The following is a 20,315-nucleotide window of genomic DNA, read 5'->3' on the forward strand; positions in this document are numbered from 1 at the left end:
ACTGGGAGTGTCACCACGGTGAACTGTGGGGCCATGGGGATATGAATAAGGGGAACTTAATGTTTTAGTGTAGTTAAGATGGCGACATCGGCTTCAAGTTTGTGACTTAATGCCATCTCCCTTCTTCTTTCACTTCCATGAAAATAACTGATGTAAAAAATAACTGGTATCCTGATGACTGAAACTTCAAAATAACCGTTTGGCGCATCCCTACGCAACTCCAGTGTTAGTCAAAGTTCTTGAGGTCGATATCACCACTTATGTATATCTGTGGATAGCCACCCTTGAAATGTAAACTCGTTGAATGAAATGTTTTCACGAGTAACAACTTTGACACCAAAGCCGCGCTGACAGTTATTGCTTATTGGCGACGAGGTTGGGATGTGATGTTGATGTGAGGAATTGGGTCGTAGGGCTAAACCTATCTTGTTGACTTAAAATAGTTGACGAGTTTGCGTAATAATGTTTAGAAAAGTGTTAAGTTATATTGAATTAATGCAGCTACAGCTTTCCTAGACCCGTTTCAATCAAGGAATGTGCTCAGAAGTCGCGTTGAAACGATGACAATGTTGACAGCCTGAAAGCGAGGATGGCGATTGTGTTCTGCTGTGTGAAAAACTGTTTTGATGGGATGGGATTTTCAGCAACACCAGCGCCTAGGCGAGAAACTAATCCCATCACGCTAGATACTAATCACGTTGGTTAGTATTGTAGATGTAAAGATTGTTGCGAGTGTTGCCAGCTGTTGAAACGATAAAAATCTTGTTTCTTTCTTGTAGGTCATGAAGTTGTGATTGTAAAAAACGGATTGCGAATATGCGGGAGTGGTGGTGCTATCACAAATGCCCCACTAGTACAGAGCAAATCATACTTTGAAGTGAAAATTCAGCAGTCTGGTAACTATACTGTGCACATATTGATAGTTTATCATTTTATTGGAAGAGTACAGATTGCCACAGTACCAGTATTAACGGTACAAAATTAGATAATTTTATTATGTTTTATTTATAGGTTGCGCGTTTTTCCATATCCTCCGCGTATATTTGTTTTTGATAGTGTTGCTGTTTTGTAGGACAGATTAGGTTTCCGCTTCTCAGTGTTATTTGTTGCCTCAGTGGAAAGTCGTAATTTTTTTGTAATACCGAACTACTCTGTTACGTAATACAGAATTTCTGAATTTACTTTTTCGTTTTTTTGCAATGAACCGCACGCAAACTACTTTAAAACCTACGTAATGGTGTTAAGCTTGCAATAGGCTGCATAACAGGAATTGCTAGCGGAGAGTCTTGATGGGAATATCAGATACGGAAAACAACATGCTGCTTCCTTTGACAAACAGTGGTGCCCAGTGTGGGGGAATACTGTGACTATTAAAATTACTGACTAGTCTTATAAGACATCTGTGTTTTTACGTTTATACAACAATTTCAAAATTTCACAGTATAGTTATGGAGAATAGAGTAGAATGAAAACTAGTCTTGAAACTGTCAAATATACTAGCAAATTAAAAGCTATATCTAACACAGGATATTACCCAATATTATCCATAGTTTGCCTGAGAGCCTGTTCATGAGATAGACTTGCCGCCTGACTGTCTCTGAATATAGTTAATTTTTTGTCCACTGATCAGTTTTACAATGATTTTAGACATATTATGTCGCAAATTTATACAGAAATAAACATATTTCTTTTAGATTTGTCATTTGATACAATAAATAAGTCTATAGTAATGTTTACTGATAATATTTTTACTCAGAGATATATCATAGCCTGTGTTCATTTATGTAGCAGTCTAGTGCATACACACAGGGAAAGTCAACAATCTAATTGTCATACTGCTAATAATAATAGGCTAATAATATTAATATAATACATGTAGAAGAACTGAAGACAATTTTTTTAGTTTGATGTGTTAAACTCGCTGCATAGAAATATTAAGACATTTATACATTACTGTAACACTGCATCTTACTCTGTATGTTTTCTTCTGTATTTTCATCTCTATACTTTGTTTCCCGTTACCTTCTTTCAAGAAAACTTGACATTCCAACTTAAAATTGTCCTATGAATTTGCCAACAAGTACTACTTCACCTTATACCAGTATCCAGAGATGAGGTGTTCAAGTTTTCGTTTGAAGGTGCTAAGTTCCTTTATGCTCTTGATGCTAGATGGTAGTCTATTACAAAGTAAGCTTCCTACAATTGTAGTGTCCCTGTCTGCCTTTTTCAATCTTCTGCTACAGATGTAATTTACTCTGGTTCTTGTGTAGTGGCCATGAAAGTATCTGTCTGAGGTGCTGTACAATTTACCATTAGAAGCAGTATTGTCTCATATATGTACAGACTTGGTACCGTTAGTGTTTTAAATTCCTTGAATTTGTTTTAGCAGGATTCCCGAAGTGTTAGTTTAGCTATGCATCTAATGGCTTTCTTTTTAAGTTTTAGGATTCTTTGTACATGAACATCTGCTGCACGATTCCATGTTGAGATACTGTAAAATGTCGGAAAATGTCTGTAGTACATTTTAAACAAGGTTTCTGTGTTCACTGTATAACACTTTTTTTCATTAAAAATATATTTCTTATTTTGGAACAGATTCTGTCAATGTGGTTTCCTCATGTTACAGATGTGTGCATGTCTATACCCAGAAACCTATTACAGTCCACTGGTTCAAAGTGCACATCCCAATACAGAGAGTAAATATCTCCACTCTGTTGGTTCTGTTTGTTTCAAAATTTGTACTCAATGTGCTTCCTGTTGATGGCTGTTATTTCCTGTAAAATACCTTTCTGCCATTTGCAAGTTCTCACTGGCTCTTTTTCCCAACTTGTTCATTGAGTCACTATATACTAGTTGTCATCAGCATACATGATCAATTTTTTTTTTTTTTTTTTTTTTTTTTTTTTTTTTTTTTTCAGCAGTGGGCATATCATTTATATACAAGCTAAAGAGCAGAGGTCCTAGTACTGAACCCTGAGCAACTCCATATTTTACCTGCATGCAGTGAGTAGACATTTTTGTATTTCAGATTTGTTTTATTTCAAAACCCTGTTGTCTGTTTTCCACAAAGATCTTTATAATATCAGCAGCTTTCCATCTTACGCCACAGCAGTCCAGTTTCTGTAGAAAGGTTTTGTGTGAGTCAGTCAACAGCTTTTGAAAGATCTAAATAGAACTTCTGGATACTTTCTTTTGATGATCCAGTGCCTCACTGATGTGTGTGTCCCTCAGGGGGCTCGCCACTCTTTGGGCGGGTTCGTGCATGGCTATCACGGGCCCCAGCCCTTGCAGCACTCTTTCCCTTCCGTGTTGTGTGTCCCTCCTGTTGCTATTCTTTCTTCCCCTCCCTTGGGAACGTGTGTGGGGTATTATTGGGAATGTTCTGCATTCTGTAGCTGACGTGCAAACAGTCTCAACTTTCCCTGTGGGTCCATTTTCCTTTCTTTCTTTCCCTTCTCTCGTTCCTCTGCTTCGGCGTTTGAGGATCCTCCTTCTTCTTCCTCCCTGTGCACTCCTGAAGGCCAGTCCATGCATCTGATTCATAAAAGGTGACTGGGTAATGAGTAATTCCCAGACCCGGGTCAATAGGTAGTGTCGCACGTACCCCCTGGTACAGGCTAGGCCTAGGGAGGGGTGATTGCCTGAGCTGTAACCTTCCCAAATTGCGGACTGGTCCCTATGTAAGGTGTTCGGGGGGGGGGGGGGGGGTGTGACCTGAGATGTGGACAATCACCTAAGGTGGGTGCGCCCCCTTGTGAAGGGGCTCCCAGGTGGAAGGAGCGCACCATCGGAGATGTTGGCAATCATGGGGGATTTCCTCACAATGTGTGTATCATCCTCTCCATTGACATTGATCCCGCTGCATCGCAGTCCTTTGCCACGGTCAGCTCGTTTATTATTCAGAAGGGAGTTGATGCCAATGCTTGCCCTGTGAAATCCTGCTCTCGTTTACGGAATGGCACTTTGCTTTTGGTGACTGCTTCTGATTCTCAAGCACAACTATTTGCTGCTTTGCTTCTCCACGGCTACCCTGTCCGTCTTGAGGCACATAGAACTTTGAATTCTTCCTGTGGTGTAATTTACACCAGGCTGGTTGACGAGCTAACTGAGGCTGAAATACAATGTTGCCTCTCTGATAAGGGTTCTGTCCATCGTGTAATGAAAAAGGTCAATTCCTCCTTGGTGCCCACCCGCACTCTTTTACTCACCTTCGATAGGGCGGTGGTGCCGTCCATGATTAAAGCAAGCTATGAAATCGTCACAGTGCAGCTGTACATTCTGAATCTGATACGCTGCTACCAGTGTCTTCGGTTCAGTCACACAACTACGTCTTGTTCACAACCAGCCACATGTGTAACCTGTGGCAGGGTTGCACTCGAGGGAAAAGACTGCCTCCTTCTCCCCACTGTATCAACTGCAGTGGTGGCCATGCCGCCGCCTCCTGGGATTGGCACATGTATCTAGATGAGCAGGCTGTGAAAGAGATTTGGGTAAAGGAGAGTGCCTTACCCAGTAGCTCACAAGTTACTGTGTTCTCCCGTCAGGCATCTGTAGGCCAGTTCTTCTTACCCCTCGCTCGATGAAGGACATGGCCATGCAGACATGAGACCTCAGATTTGGCTCTCAGGTTGTGAAGTCGCCCAGCGTCAAGGAAGAATCGCCATCCCTCTTTCCACTTTACAACAAACTGTCCATTTCTCGCCTCAAGGGACAAAGCCACACACTACACAGCCAGCAGGCAGGAAAGGACAGAAGGGGTTCTCCAGAGGCAACTCCTCCGTACCTCCATCCAAACACCCAAGACTTCCTCTAACCTGAAGGGCTCGAAGGAGTCTGTGAAAGACAAACTCTTCTCTTTCACCAGCTCAAAAATCCTCCCCCTGTGGGTCTGGGGTAAGAATAGGCCCAAGGTATTCCTGCCTGTCATAAGAGGCGACTAAAAGGAGTCCCTCCCCCTCAAGGGAGTAGCTTGCGCCTGCGTCCGGAGACGGACAGTTTAACGACTTACATTTGTGGTCATTTAGGTTTTTCGCTTATTCTGGTTTCTTCCTTTCTTTACCCTTCTCCCTCTCTCACTGTCTGCCTTACTTTTAACCTTGCCTTACTTTTAACCTTGCCTTACTTTTAACCTTGCCTTACTTTTAACCTTGCCTTACTTTTAACCTTGCCTTACTTTTAACCTTGCCTTACTTTTAACCTTGCCTTACTTTTAACCTTGCCTTACTTTTAACCTTGCCTTACTTTTAACCTTGCCTTACTTTTAACCTTGCCTTACTTTTAACCTTGCCTTACTTTTAACCTTGCCTTACTTTTAACCTTGCCTTACTTTTAACCTTGCCTTACTTTTAACCTTGCCTTACTTTTAACCTTGCCTTACTTTTAACCTTGCCTTACTTTTAACCTTGCCTTACTTTTAACCTTGCCTTACTTTTAACCTTGCCTATGGTCTCTGCCTCAGCATTTGAGACAGTCTGTCCTTTCTCTCCCTTTTTCTTAGTATTCTTCTTTCCTCCCTGTGCGTGCCTGAAGGCCGACCCATGTGTTCGCATGCATAGCTGGTGACGGGGTAACGCGTAATTTCTCGTTCTGGGTAGACAAGTGAGGCGCGCACGTACCCCCTGGTAAAGGCCAGGCCTGGGGGGGGGGGGGGGTGATTGCCTGGGCTGACACCTTCCGACCATGCCGATTGGTCCCTCCGTCCGTTTCTCGGGAAGGGTGACCTGAGGTGTAAACATTCACCTAAGGCAGGAGCGCCCTCTGAGAGGGTCCCTGCAAGGAAGGAGCATGCCATCGAAGACGCTGGCAAACATGGGGGATTCATCCGCAATGAATTTCTCTCCTTCTCTCTAGACCTCTGCCCAAAAACGGAAAAGTATTACCACCTGCCCCAAAGTTCCTAGTAGTTTCTAGATCTGAGGAAGGAAAGGATTTTTCCATCTGTCAACCCTTTTGTTATTCAGAAGGGCATAGATGCCATAGCCGGACCTGTCAAGTCTTGTACCAGGATGCGTAACGGTACCTTGTTGTTGTTGGAAACTGAGTGCCTTTCAAGCACAAAAACTCCTTCGGGCCACACTCCTGTACACATTCCCTGTCTGGGTGGAGGCTCACCGCACTTTGAATTTGTCATGTGGTGTGGTATGATCACTCGATGGATTGACTGATGAGGAGATTCAGTTTTTCCTCGCTGAGCAGGGTGTGACGGTTGACCATAGGGTCATGAAAAAGGTCGACAATGAACTTGTACCGACCTGGATACTTTTTTACCTTTGATAGTGTTCAGCTGCTGTCGCGCATCAGAGCAGGCTATGAGGTTCTCTGTTCGCCCATATGTCCTGACACCTACGCGCTGCTACCAGTGTCAGCGTTTTAATCACACCTGCCAGTCTTGTTCTAATGCGGCTAAATGCGTCACTTGTGGCATGGACGCCCATGAGGGTGACTGTCCACCTCTGTCTCCTCGTTGCGTGAACTGTCAAGGTGACCATGCAGTGCCCTCCCACAACTGTCCTATCTACAAGGATAAAAGCTGTATACAGGAAATTCTGGTCAAAGAGAATGTCCACCTCAGCTGCTCGCAAGCTATTTGCTAGTAGGAAGCCCACGCTGCTCCCAGTGGGGAAATACAGTACTGTCCTCACCTCTCCTCGGACTACCAGGGAGGTGTCGTCGCAGACATACGATCTGACCTTTAGCACTATGGTCGTCCGTTCGGCCAGTGCTAAGATCGCCCAGTCAACGTCTCCTCTTCCTTCCATCACCCATAAGACACAAGCGCCTTAATCAGCTTCTGCCAAGACTAAGACACAGAAGCCAGATGCACGGGCCTTCATTAAGGAACCATCCCATGAAGACTTCCTACATACCCCAAACTCCCAGCCATCAACCAGTAATTCGACGAAACGACCTTCCAAGAAGTCAAATAGGAAGCAAAGTTCTCCTTCTCCAACACGGCACATTTCTTCTCCTGCGCCACCCAGCGGTTGCCGCCCCAGGCCGTCATCCATTTCACCTGGCCGCACCGCTGGTAGCCGAACATCTGGCCTTTCACCGGTGGAGGAAGCTCACACTCCTGGCAATCTTAACAAGATGGCCAATGAACCTATTGAACAAATGGACTATGACTCCGCCTATTGATAGCGGCAGCAGTACTCGCTCGAAGCCAGGCCCTCAGTAGCCTTCGAGGTGACCCCTTCTTGCTTCTCCTTTTTCTTCTCATGATGGCACTTCTTCATTGGAATATTCGTGGCATTCGCTCCAACCAAGAGGACTTAAAGTTGCTGCTACGCTTGCACTGTGTGCTCGTCATAGCTCTTCAGGAAACGAAGCTACTCCCATGCGATCAAATTGACTTGGCACACTATGCCTCTGTGCGTTTTGACCTACCCTCTGTGGCAGGTACTCCGGTTAATGGAGGGGTTATATTGCTGGTCCGGGATGATATCTACTATGATCACATTGCACACTGACCTGCAGGCAGTTGCTGTCAGAATTACTCTCTCCACTTTTACTTTTCCATTTGCACCGTTTACACTCCGTCTGCTGTTACTAGGGCAGACATGATGCAAATTATTGCTCAGCTACCTGCACCATTTTTGTTGACTACAGACTTCAATGCCCATCATCCCCTTTGGGGCTCTCCAGCATCCTGCCCAAGAGGCTCCCTGTTAGCAGACCTTTTCAACCACCTCAATCTTATCTGCCTCAATACTGGCACCCCCTACTTTTCTTTCGGACACAACTCACACCTATTGCCATTTAGACCTCTCTATATGTACTACCCAACTTGCACGCCAGTTTGAGTGGTACGCACTTTGATACGTATTTGAGCGACCACTTCCCTTGTGTTATCCATCTCCGTGCTTAACTAGTTGGAACATCTCCAAAGCAGACTGGGGGCTCTTCTCTTCCAGGGTGACCTTTCAGGATTAAACCTTCCCAAGCTGCAATAGTCAGGTCGCACACCTCACGGAAGTCATTCTCACTGCTGCTGAATATTCCATCTCTCATACTACTTCTTCTCCACGTTTTGTAGCGGTCCCCTGGTGGACCACAGCATGTAGAGACACTTTACGTGCTCATCAACATGCTTTACACACCTTTAAATGCTGCCCTACGATGGCGAATTGTATTAATTATAAGATTACATGCGCAGTGTCGTCATGTTATTAAAGAAAGCAAGAAAGCCAGCTGGGCTGCTTTCACAAGCACCTTCCACAGTTTTACTCCTTCTGTTGTCTGGGGTAGCCTGTGCCGGCTATCTGGCACTAAGGTCCACTCACCAGTTTCTGGTGTGACAGTCATCCTTGTGGCCCCTGAGGATGTCTCCAATGCCTTCGGCTGATTTTTCGCAGAGGTTTCAAGCTCCGCTCATTACCACCCTGCCTTCCTCCCCTGAAAACAGGCAGAGGAGGCAAGGCCACCTAACTTCTGCTCCTCGAATCATGAAATTTACAATGCCCCATTCACCATGCGGGAACTCGAAAATGCACTTGCCCGGTCATGGTCCTCCGGGGCCTGATTCTCTTCCTATTCAGATGCTGAAGAACCTTTCTCCTGCGGGTAAAGGTTTTCTTCTTCGTACTTATAATGGCATCTGGATTGAGGGTCATGTTCCCACATGCTAGCGCGAATCTATTGTCCCAATACCTAAGTGGGGGAAGGACAAACACTTGCCTTCCAGTTATCGACCCATTTCCCTTACCAGCTGTGTCTGTAAGGTGATGGAATGAATGGTTAACTCTCGTTTGGTTTGAGTGCTCGAATCTTGACGCCTACTTACCAATGTACAATGTGAATTTCTTAGACGCTGCTCTGCTTTTGACCATCTGGTTACCTTGTCGACCTTCATTATGGATAACTTCTTGCGGAAGTGCCAGACTGTGGCTGTGTTCTTTGATTTGGAGAAGGCTTAAGACACCTGTTGGAGGGCGGGCACTCTCCGCACCATGCATACATGGGGCCCTCGCCGTCGCCTCCCTCTTTTTATTTGTGCATTTTTAATGGATCACAAGTTTAGGGTACCTGTGGGTTCTGTCCTGTCAGACGCCTTTCGGCAGGAGAATGGGGTGCCACAGGGCTCAGTATTGTCACTCTCTTCGCGATTGCGATCAATCCAATCATGGATTGCCTCCCAGCTGATGTATCGGGCTCCCTTTTCGTGGACAGTTTTACCATCTATTGCAGTGCACAGTGTGCATCTTTCCTAGAGCTCTGTCTTCAGCGTTGTCTTGATAGTCTTTACTCCTGGAGTGTTGCCAGTGGATTCAGTTTTTCTGCCGAGAAGACGGTCTGTATTAACTTCTGGCATTACAAAGAGTTTCTCCCACCGTCCTTACATCTTGGTCCCATTGCTCTCCCATTCACAGAGACAACACAATTTTTAGGTCTTACATTTGACAAGAAACTTAGCTGGTCTCCACAGGTCATATTTGGCTACCCGTTCTCTAAATGTCCTCAGTGTTCTCAGCGGTACGTCGTAGGGAGCGGACCGAACCATCCTACTTTGCCGATATCAGTCGATCGTCTGCTCAAAGCTGGATTGTGGGAGCTTTGTATACTCCTCTGCACAGCCAGGAGGAGATTATTTTAATTCATCTGTGTGTTGGTCACTGCCTTTTTAGCCATTGTCAGTTGCTCAGTGGCACTGCCCCACCATGTTGTACCCGTTGCACCCAAATTTTAACTGTCCGTCACTTCATGCCGGAATGCCCTTTATTTATCAATTTACATTGCAGCTTGGGTTTACCATGTGATTTATCAGCTGTTTTAGTGAATGATGTCCGGGCTGTCGACTATGTTTTACTTTTTATCTGCCGAAGCAATATGACAAAGGCCATTTAATTTTTGGTTTTGGTTTCGGACCTCCATTTTTGTATGGTGTTTTTAGCTCTTTTTCCACATGCCTTGTTTAGCTGTCTTCTATTCTGTCCATTGGGACTGAATATAGCCGTTTCCCTCATCTCTCTGTTATTGTTCTATAGTTTTGACATGTAGGTGTATGACCCCTGTTGTTTTTTTCCGCCCTAAAACAAAACATAAAACTGACGTGTGTTATGAAGTTTCTCACTGTGGTCTTGATGGATCTTCCCTTTCTACATACATGTTGTGCTTCATTTAAAATGTTATGCTTCTCTATGAAGTTTATAAATCTATGTTTAGTAACTGCTGCTACTATTTTGGACAGAACAGGTGTGGTTGTTATGGGCATATAGTTTCTAGGGTCTCCTTTATCTGCTCATTTGAAAACTGGCCCAACTTAACTCATATTTAAATATTTCAGGAATACTCCTTGCTTCATTACTAGATTTATCATGAATGCTAGAAGCGTGGCAAGATATCTAGCACAGTGTTTGTTTTTGCTGAGATACCACTCAGTTTTTTAAGAACTTCTGGTTCATCTGTAGGCAGGAGATACAAACTCTTGGTCACCTTTTTAGGACTTTAAAGTCTTTTTGGTACTAATATGTTTTAAGTTTCTCATTATAGCTATATAGTGCTGGTTTTAAATATTGCTCACTTGTTGCAGATCAGTCACTTCTTTCCCTTCACTTGTCAGTGCTATAATTGTCTTTCAAGGTATGCGATTCTTTTCCGATTTCATTTATGTAGTTCCAAACTGTTTTAGAAATGTTAGAAGAAGATAGTATTTCAGGTTTTTGGTGGCTGGCCTTTGCTTCTCTTATTGTAGTGTATGCTTTCTTCTTACACCTGTTAGCTTCATGACTGACCTGAACTTTTCCTTTCTGATATGTTTCAAAGACTTCAATCAGTTCATCATTTGCTTTTTTTAGTTTTTGTGGTGAACATTTTTTGTTTGGTTTGCCTGTGATAGTTCTGCACATTTTAGAGCAATCTGTATCTATGTGGTGTCTTAATACACCACAGAAAGATTCACAGCTCTTTTCTACACTGTCCTCTATCATCTCACTTTTCTTCGTTTAGCAAAAATTCTAGCCTGCTCAAATTTCTAAGGTTAGTTTGTCTGAATTCAGTCACTATATTATTCTCAGTTTCTCAGTTCAGTTGTTTGTCCAAAATGGCCTGCAACAATGGTATTTATACCATGTACTTTTTGTCTGTCTGTTGATGTATTTGATCGAACATGGTCTGTTAATGTGCTAGTTGTTTCTGTGTTACATTAAACCGGAGACTGTATGTCCTTATAATGTCCTGAAAACTTCTTGTGTAGCTACTGACTTTCAGCATACTTAGATTTGTCACAAGCTGTTGCACATTCACAGGGTAACTATGGCTTCTGCCAACAATAAGCTCTGTACACTCTGTGTGTTCCACAAGTAGAACTGGCAATTCACAGTAAATCAAGCCAGACAGAAACCATAAGACCATCCATGAAGAAAAAACTAGTAACAAAGACTGGCTTTCTTAAATGTAGATGGGAATGAATGAAAGTAGCTGCATTTCCTATGTTTGTGCATAGACTTCAGACCCGTGTTTACTATTGCACAGACTAATGAAATTAGGGGCATTACAGGAACAATAATTCAAAGTAAAAAGACTAGTAAACATGGGCTCTAAAATGCATATCTGAAGAGCTATGAACACTTTATCTTCAAACTGTGAAAAAATATCTTCTACTCTTTTTCTTATTTTGGGAGGAGGTAATGTGGGCCAGAACAAGGAACAAAAATTGTCTATTGAACATAGGCTGTAAAATGCATATGTTACGAGCTATGAACACTTGTTTAGCAGGAGAGGTGTTTGACTAGTGAAAATGAAAAAGTGCTCTTAGCTCTTAAGGTAAGCATCTTTAAAACCAATGTTTATTAGACTTCTTTGATTCAAATGATTATTCCTGTCATGCACCTGAATATTGACCATTCCTCCTGAGATACCCTGTATCTTGTAAGTTAAGACATTGTCAAAATTAAGTGTGTTTGTCACTATCAGTTTTTATTCGATTTTCTGACACACTTTTTGAATTATGTATTTCTGTGAACAGCAGTTTCTTAAGAGCTATATTACAGAAATGTAAAAAATATCACTCTAAACAAATTATTATTATTTTACTTTTGTAATTAAAATCACAGGCTTCTGTGGCACATTGAATATTGGGGTGGTTGTGAGTTATATGTGTAAGGTGAGAGGAGGGGGCACAGTGGAGCCAGTAGCAAAATGTGATGCCCTTCTTCCCAAAAACACTCCTTGGGTCCACAGCTGTTCAGATTCAACATTTTTAATTTCACAGTTATTATAGCAATGCATATTTTATGCTTAATGAATTGATATATTATTGCCTAATTGCCAAAGTTACTTTTTTGTTTTTAAAGTTTCAAGAAATAAGTATTTGTTCTACAATAGTATGCCAGTAACTTAAAATAATTATAAAAAATAGAGCAATCTAAATATTGGGATTACAGGAAGTTCCCTCTTCCTCTCTACTTTCACCTATGGCATCACCAAACTGGCAGACACCCATATTTCTAGCAACCACACCATCATTCATTATTACACCTGCGAGCAAACATAAATAACATGCAAAATATTTAACTCAAACAATAAAATTAAATTCATGGGACAGCTACGGGAAGTTGATAGTTCTGGGCAGGTAAACTGAATATATGATAATAAGTCATACTAAAACAAGTATTAACTGAAAAATGATATACGTGAATTCTTTGGTCAACAGAACCAAAAACTCAAGAAAATCACTGTTAGTATTGTATGTTTAGCTTAATCTGTGTATCTCAACAAAGCCAGTGATGCAATCATCTCACATACAACTCGGTGCTAACCCCAAACCATGCTCCCTCAGTCATTCCCAATCAATGCCCAACCACAGTCACCTAAGATGGGAGTGCTCTCGGGGAGATGGCCCCCTCTAGGAAGGAGCGTGCCATCTAAGATGCCGGTAATCATTGGGGATGGGGGTAAATTCTCAATTGTTTCTTCTACTTCAACTTCTGCCAACAAGAGAAATCTAGACGAGCCTCAGCCACAGAAAATTCTTCCATCAGTGCCAAAGTTCTTGGTTGTTTCTTGGTCTGACGAAGGTAAAGATTTCTCAACAGTAGAACCCTTTCATTATTCAGGAAGGTGTCGACACAATGGCAGGTCCTGTAAAGTCTAGTTCAGGTTACGAAATGGCACCTTGTTAGAAACACAGTACCCTCAAGAATTACAAATTGCTTCGAACTACACTGCTACACAAGTCCCCTGTCTGGGTGGAAGTGCACCATACTTTATTCATTGTGCGGGCTGGTTTATACAAGATGACTAGATGGATTACCAAATGAGGACATGCAAAATTATCTGTCTGATCAGGGGTAACGGCTGTACATCAAGTAATGAAGAGGGTTGAAAAGGCATTGGTATTGACCCACTCTCTCTTCTTGATGTTTGACAGAGTTCATCTTTCATCGAACATTAAAGCAGGCTATGAGATAATTTCAGTTTGCCCTTACATCCCCAATGCTACTCGTTGACATCAGTGTCGTAGGTTTAATCATACCCGTCAGTCGTGTTCCAATCCAGCCAAATGCGTTACCTGTGGCAGGGATGCCCATTGATTGCTCACTCCCATCCTCTTGTTGCGTCAACTGTATGGGCAACCACGCTACTTCCTCTACAGATTGCCCCATTTTTAAAGATGAACGAATTATTCAGGAAATCCAAGTGAAGGAAAAGGTTTCTACCTTTGCTGCAAATCAGTTATTCGCCAGTAGAAAGCCAACTGTGCTGGCAGCGAGTAAATATAACACTGTCCTCGCCTCTCCTCGACCTACTAAGGTGGCCATGCAGATTTGTGATGTCACGCCACGGTTGCCAGATTGGCCAGCCCAAAGATTGCCCGTTCAGCCTCCCCACTTCCACCCACTCACTCTAATGATCAACCTCCATTGGCTCTTGCTAAATCAAGGGCCCCAAAATCGGATGCCTCGACTTCCAAAAAAGAGCCTACTCGTGAAGATTTTTTACGTTCCCCAGACCTCACAACAATCAACTCCTCATCTTAACATTCTGCTTCCAAGAAGGTTCATAAGAAACACCTCTCCTTTGTCACGGCATGTCCCTTTTACAGTGCCACCCAGCGGTAGCCACCCGCATCCGTCTTCGATGTCACAAAGATTCACTGCGGCCTATCAACCAGCCGATCACTGGCGGCAGGAGCTACCCGCAAACAACCTATGGATCAGGATCTTCTGCCTCTGGCTGAATGGTATTCTTTGCCATCAGCCACCGGCTCTCAGTGGTCATAGTTGATGGCAACTGTGGTGAGATTTTTCCTTTTTTGTTCATCCTAGGTCAGTTATCCATTTGAATATCTGTGGAATTCACTCCAATTGAGATGAACTGTCTATCCTCTTATGATCCTACTCCCCTGTCATCTTCTGTCTTCAGGAAACAAAACTATGTCCTCATGATCACTTTGTCTTTCATTTCCAATCAGTCCAGTTTGATCTCCTCTCTGTTGCTGGCATTCCGGCATGTGGGGGCTTAAAATTCTTCTGTGACCTGTCCATTTTCACCGAATCCACTTACATTGTTTCTTCCACACTGCACTGTCGCTATATGTCTTTCCCTTTCTGGATTCACCTTCTCTCTTTGTACGATATACATTCCATCATCCACACCAATGGCAAAAGCCAATCTCTTTTCATCTCCTTGGTCAGGTCCCACCCTCCTATTAGCTGGTTGGAGACTCCATGTCCTACCACCCACTTTGGGAATCCCCACATCCTTATCTGATAAGCTCTCTATTGCTTTACATGTGCCACCAAGTGGGTCTTGTTTGTCTCAGCACAGGGGAAACTACATTAATTGGTTGCCTCCAAGTCAGCCTACTCTCACTTGGACTTTTCAGTCAGTTTTGCTCGGCTAGCTCGGTGCTTTGAATGGTTCACTCTTACTGATACACACTTGACACATTTTCCATGTTTCCTTAGATTACAGCTACGATTGCCATTTATGTGACCAAGATGCTTTAAGTTTTCTCAAGACGATTGGATACTTTTCTCCTCTCTAGCAACACTGATTGACCATCAATTTCCTGGCATCGACGATCATGTCACTCATGTTACGGAGTTTATTCTTAATCGCAGAACGTTCAGTACCTCATACCTCCCCTTTGCCCTGGTGCTCCCAAGTTCCTTGGTGGAATGTGTGCCATGACATGATACGTGAGTGGAAACATGCTCTTCAAGTTTTCCGCCACCATCCTACATTTGCCAACTGTATCCACTGTAAACAGTTACATGTGCTATGCTGTTGTGTCACACATGAAAGCAAGAAGGCAAGCTGGGATTTCTGTACCAGCTCCTTTAATACCTTCACTCCCTCAGCAGTTGTTTGGGGTTGAATCCAACCAATATCTGGCATGTCTAGTTTTTCCCTGACCTCTGGGCTAACTCTCATGCAGGATACCATAGTGGACCCATTCGGAATCGCTAACTCATTGGGTCGATATTTTGCTGAGTTTTCGAGCTCTTCGTTACTCACCAACCTTTCTCGTGAAGAAATGTTTTTCCTCCCAAAATTGCAGAAGCTATTATGCCATTTTTTTCTATGCAGGAACTCTCACTCTCCTCCTCTTGCCCTTCTGCTCTGGGGCTGGGTGGTATCCATGTCCAAATGTTGTTGCATCTATCATACCCTAGTCTGTGCTACCTCCATTGCCTTTACAGTTGACTTTGGGTTGACAGTACCTTTCCCAGAAGATGGTGGGAAGCTATCATCTTTCCTGTCCTAAAACCTGGAAAGGACAAAAAACTCACCTCGAGCTATCGCCCAATCTATTTCACGAGTAATGTTTGTAAGGTTTTGGAGTGTATGGTAAATTGCTGTTTAGGCTGGTGGCTGGAATCCCGAAACCTTGTAACAACAGCCCAATATGGTTTCCGAAAGTGGTGTTCTGCAGTTCACCACCTTGTTGCTCTATTCACTTATGTCATGAACATTTTCTCAGGAAATGCCAAATGGTAGCTATATTTTTCGATGTGGAGAGGGCATACGATACTTGGAGGACAGGCATCCTCCTCACACTGTTCCCTTCGGGCTTTTGAGGTTGGCTGCCCCTTTTCATCAATGAATTTATGACATTGCACACATTTAAGGTGTGGGTGAACACTGCTCTATCCCACACTTTCTCTGAAGAAAATGGGGTGCCCCAGGGCTCCGAGCTAAGTGTTGTACTTTTTGCCATCTCCATAAAGCCAATTATGGATTGTCTCCTTCCAGGTGTCTCGGGCTCCCTCTTTGTTGATTTTACAATCTACAACTACTCTCAATGGGCCAGCCCTCTTAAACGACGTCTTCAAGGATGTCTTGATCGCCTCCACTTATGGAGCATTGAAACAGGATTCAGAGTTTCTCCCAGTTAGACCATCCTTGTTTTATCCACCTTCCTACATCTAGGCCCTGTTGACCTTCCATTTGTGGATGTCGCCAAATTCTTGGGACTTGTTTGACAGAAAACTGCTGGTCTTCCCACATTTCATGTATTTTGGTTTGCTGTTTGCAATCCCTCAACACTCTGTGTTCTGAGTGGTACCTCCTGGGGAATGGACTGAATGGTCCTCCTTGCCTATATCATGCTTCCATAGTCCTATTTCGAGCACACTAAAGCACAAGTTACTCCTCTGCATGGCTGTCTATTCCTCGATGTATAGTGTCTGTCCAGCACAGTGGATTGCGTTTAGCATCTAGAGCTTTTTACACTTGCCTCATGGAGAACCTTTATGCTGAGACTTCTGAACCTCCACTATCCAGTAGGCAAGCTGTCCTGAGCTATTACAAGAAAAGTGGTACAACTAAAACATTCATATTTCTTTACGTACTACATGAATGTGTAATAAAAATGGGGGTTCCTATTTAAAAAGAACGCTGTTGATATCCGTTTGACCTATGGCAGTACCATCTAGTGGGCCAACCATAGTGCCATCTGGTTTCCCCCTTCAAGCTAGACAAGTTTTGTTCTTTGTAGTTTTTTCCTTTGATGCTTATTTCGTGAGATATTTGGCCCGGTCGCGATCAATGGACCGCCCTGTATATGCCTCACCTTGAATAAATGTCCTCTCCATTATAAAACATACAAATCTACATAACCATTAGATGAAAAATTCTTGTCGGAAAATTCTTAATTAATCCATTACACAACATGTTTGTTAAATTTTAGTTCACGCATTCATATGTATAATGACTATTTCTGATTATATGTGTGGCACAATGAGCTTAAGCTATTTAGATTTTTTCAGTCCTCTAACGGAATTCATCTTAGAGTAACCCCCACTACAAACCAGTTATGGTGTTTTTTTAAATACAAACGAATGATTATAGGTATCCATGGTATAAAATTTCATTACAAATGCACAATATGCTACTTGACCACAAAGCCACATAAAACTTTGCACTAGAATGAAGGTAGATTTGTCTTTGTTTGCCGTCATCCAGTAACTGTCATGCATTTCGGTCACACTCTTATGCTGTCACCCGGTTTCAATCCCTTAGACACTGAACCCAAGGAGTTGCATGCTTCTAACCAACCACCACCACTTGTTGCCCTACTTGCCAAATTCCTCTTCTGACATTATTACTGGTACACACAAGGCTCAGACACATTCTTTCACACCATTCATGGAGTACCTGGACTTACAGGTCAACTACAAAAATCAGTAAAATGCATTTATACCTTGCAATTTGGGAGTCAGTCAAACGAATTGTTGGCAGCCTAATTCTGCAGACATCAGCCATACACTGCCTTCAACAGAAGGCCAACTCCTACATCCTTATATAAACACCGGACACAGATAGTGTCCTGAGTTAAGAATCTCATTTGGGAGAAGTGGGTTTCAAATACCTACTCAGCTATTTATTGTTAGGTTTTCACCAGTAACTGCCCCCCGCCCCTCTTTCATTAAAGAATTGAACTCCCAGGTATTTATAAATCTTACTGCTTTACAGCGTAGTTATGTGTTAAATATTTGATATTAAATTTGTAAGAAAGAAAAGGTTCAAAATTATGTTTAAAGTTTCAGAATGAGATTTTCACTCTGCAGTGGAGTGTGTGCTGATATGAAACTTTTTGGCAGATTAAAACTGTGTGCTGGACCGAGACTCAAACTCGGAACCAGTTAGTTTCGGTCCAGCACACAGTTTTAATCTGCCAGAAAGTTTCATGTTTAAAGTTTGTTGGTAGTTGCAAAGTGATTTCATTCTCAAATACTGGATGAATATAATCTTGGAAATTTGTGCAACATGAGTTATGCTGCCTTTAGGCATGCACACTGTTTCTGACTGTAATAGTTATCTTACTGTGTTAAACCTTTAACATAACATTATACATCTTAACGAGCAAGTTATGACAGCATTTTAAATATTATTCAGTTGTTATTCAGTAATTGTATGAAATATTCAAATCCAATTTTTGTTACCCTCTGGAAACTGTTAGATAAGCAGTCTGCAATTGGGACTGGGTACAAGATTAGTCATAAGTAATATAAAAGATTGCTTAAGTAGTTTAAATTTAGTGCTGGGATGGCTTTCTTTAAAAGAACAGAGCCTGTTTCGAGTTTGGGCTCTATCATTTAGTGAAGTCATCATTGATGGGACATTAAACTCAGACTTCCTTCCTTCCTGATTGTTTACTCCCAAGTGGAGGATGCATGTAGCATCTTGGGCTTGCCCAACATCGTATTCAAAAATCTTTAATTCAGTGGTGATGAAGCAAAGCACAGTTTCCCCAGTCGTCTCCCGGTCGTTTTTGCAGACTTTCCAAACCATGGAGTTGCTACTACTCCCATCAACTAGCATCTCTATTGGTATCACGAGGCTGAGTGCACTTCATATTAGTCAAAGGAAACACCATTAGCAGTACCAGGAATTGAACTCAGGTTCTAAGCATGACAGCCATCTGTGCTGACCACACAGCTGCAGAGGTGGACTATGTTGTAAGAATGCTTTCCATTATTTTTTCAGTATGCATCTTGACTGTTCAATGGTATAGCATGATGACATCAAGCATGGGTACTTTCTATGCAGTGTTGTGATTTTGCTAGATAAAATCATAAGAATACATTTGCCTTGAGGGATTCATTGTATTTGATGCATAGTTATGAGTGAGAACTTTCAAGGAGATAAAATTTTGCATCAGCTTGGATTCTCTGAGTGTTCTTCAAAGTATCTGGCACAGTTACCAGGAGAAAAATCTGTTCAGGACACCTTCTCGCTTGTAAAAGGATAGTGTTATAACTTTGCATGGTACTGGGCATATCAAATTTATGGTAACAAGATAGCAACTAAAGAGGTCTGTAAGGGAAGTGTCGTGGATGAATATGGTTTTCCCTTTCATTCAGTAATATGTCTTTCTTGAAAATGATGGTTGTTGATTTTAGAGAAAGAGATTGGCTGTTATTATACTATTACACTAACTAAATGATCATGGCATGCCTCCATTTACTCACGCAGATGGTACAAGGTAAGTCTAGATCACATTTGTATAGGGGACATCTTGCTTGTCTGTCTAAAGGCGCCACCAGTGCTTGATGTGTGTGCCGCATTTTGGTTAGTAGACAAAAAGTACATTAGCTGGTGGTACCCCCTTTATTTTGGATTGTGACACTACAGGTGTTGGATATCTTTTAAAATTATGTGGAGAATAAAATTTATCCTTAAAATTTTAGGCAGGCAATTACTATGTTTTTACAAACATAGTTTTGAATTGAAATGCATATTTTGGGTAGCATAATTTATTTTTCCACTTGATTTACTTTGATGTTTGCTATCGATTCGCTTGCTTTTTCTACAGTTATCTGCCGATGGGACGTTAAACACTAATCTCCTCCTCCTCCTTTCTACAGTTATCTATTTTTGCTATTAATGTCTGTTTTGTAATTGGATGCTAATTTTGGAAGGACACTTATGACCATGCTGCTGAGCTCAATTCACTAACAACAAAGAAACAATTGGCTTATGTTTTCTAGTATTTCATTGGCTAGCCATCATTGGCTTGCTGTCTGTTAGATGATAGTGTAGCAGAAAATTTTTCCAAAACAACTTAAATGTGAAATTTTAATCTTAATTATGTTGCTGATGTGGCCTGTCAGTAGTAGTTTGCTTCTAGCCTGCCATAGCCAGTTAGTTACTTCCTTGATGACTCTGAGTTTGAAATCAGTTGATTGTCTTTTGGATGATAATTGTAACAAAGCACACCAGTTTACATAGAGAGAAAATAACTGCATGAATCCTAACCAACAATGTACCAGGAAGCAAAAGCATAGTGGGTGCATGACTCAATTACAATGCAGACCTGCCTGTTGGTACTGCATCTTCAAAGTCCATATGCACATCTTCATCCTCTT

At 42.2% G+C, this 20,315-nt stretch overlaps 1 protein-coding gene across 1 annotated transcript in view; it reads left to right on the forward strand.

Moving 5' to 3' along the window:
- The first annotated feature begins 273 nt into the window (after positions 1–273).
- Positions 274–20,315, forward strand: part of LOC126330039 (SPRY domain-containing protein 7) — a 60,929-nt gene continuing 40,887 nt past the window's right edge. Inside the window, exons 1-2 of the mRNA XM_049996291.1 lie at positions 274–701; positions 780–896. Of these exons, the coding sequence (XP_049852248.1) occupies positions 590–701; positions 780–896 (229 nt within the window). The 5' untranslated portion in view covers positions 274–589. The remainder of the gene's footprint in view (positions 702–779; positions 897–20,315) is intronic.

Source organism: Schistocerca gregaria, chromosome 2 (assembly GCF_023897955.1).
Source record: "Schistocerca gregaria isolate iqSchGreg1 chromosome 2, iqSchGreg1.2, whole genome shotgun sequence".
Taxonomy (NCBI): domain Eukaryota; kingdom Metazoa; phylum Arthropoda; class Insecta; order Orthoptera; family Acrididae; genus Schistocerca; species Schistocerca gregaria.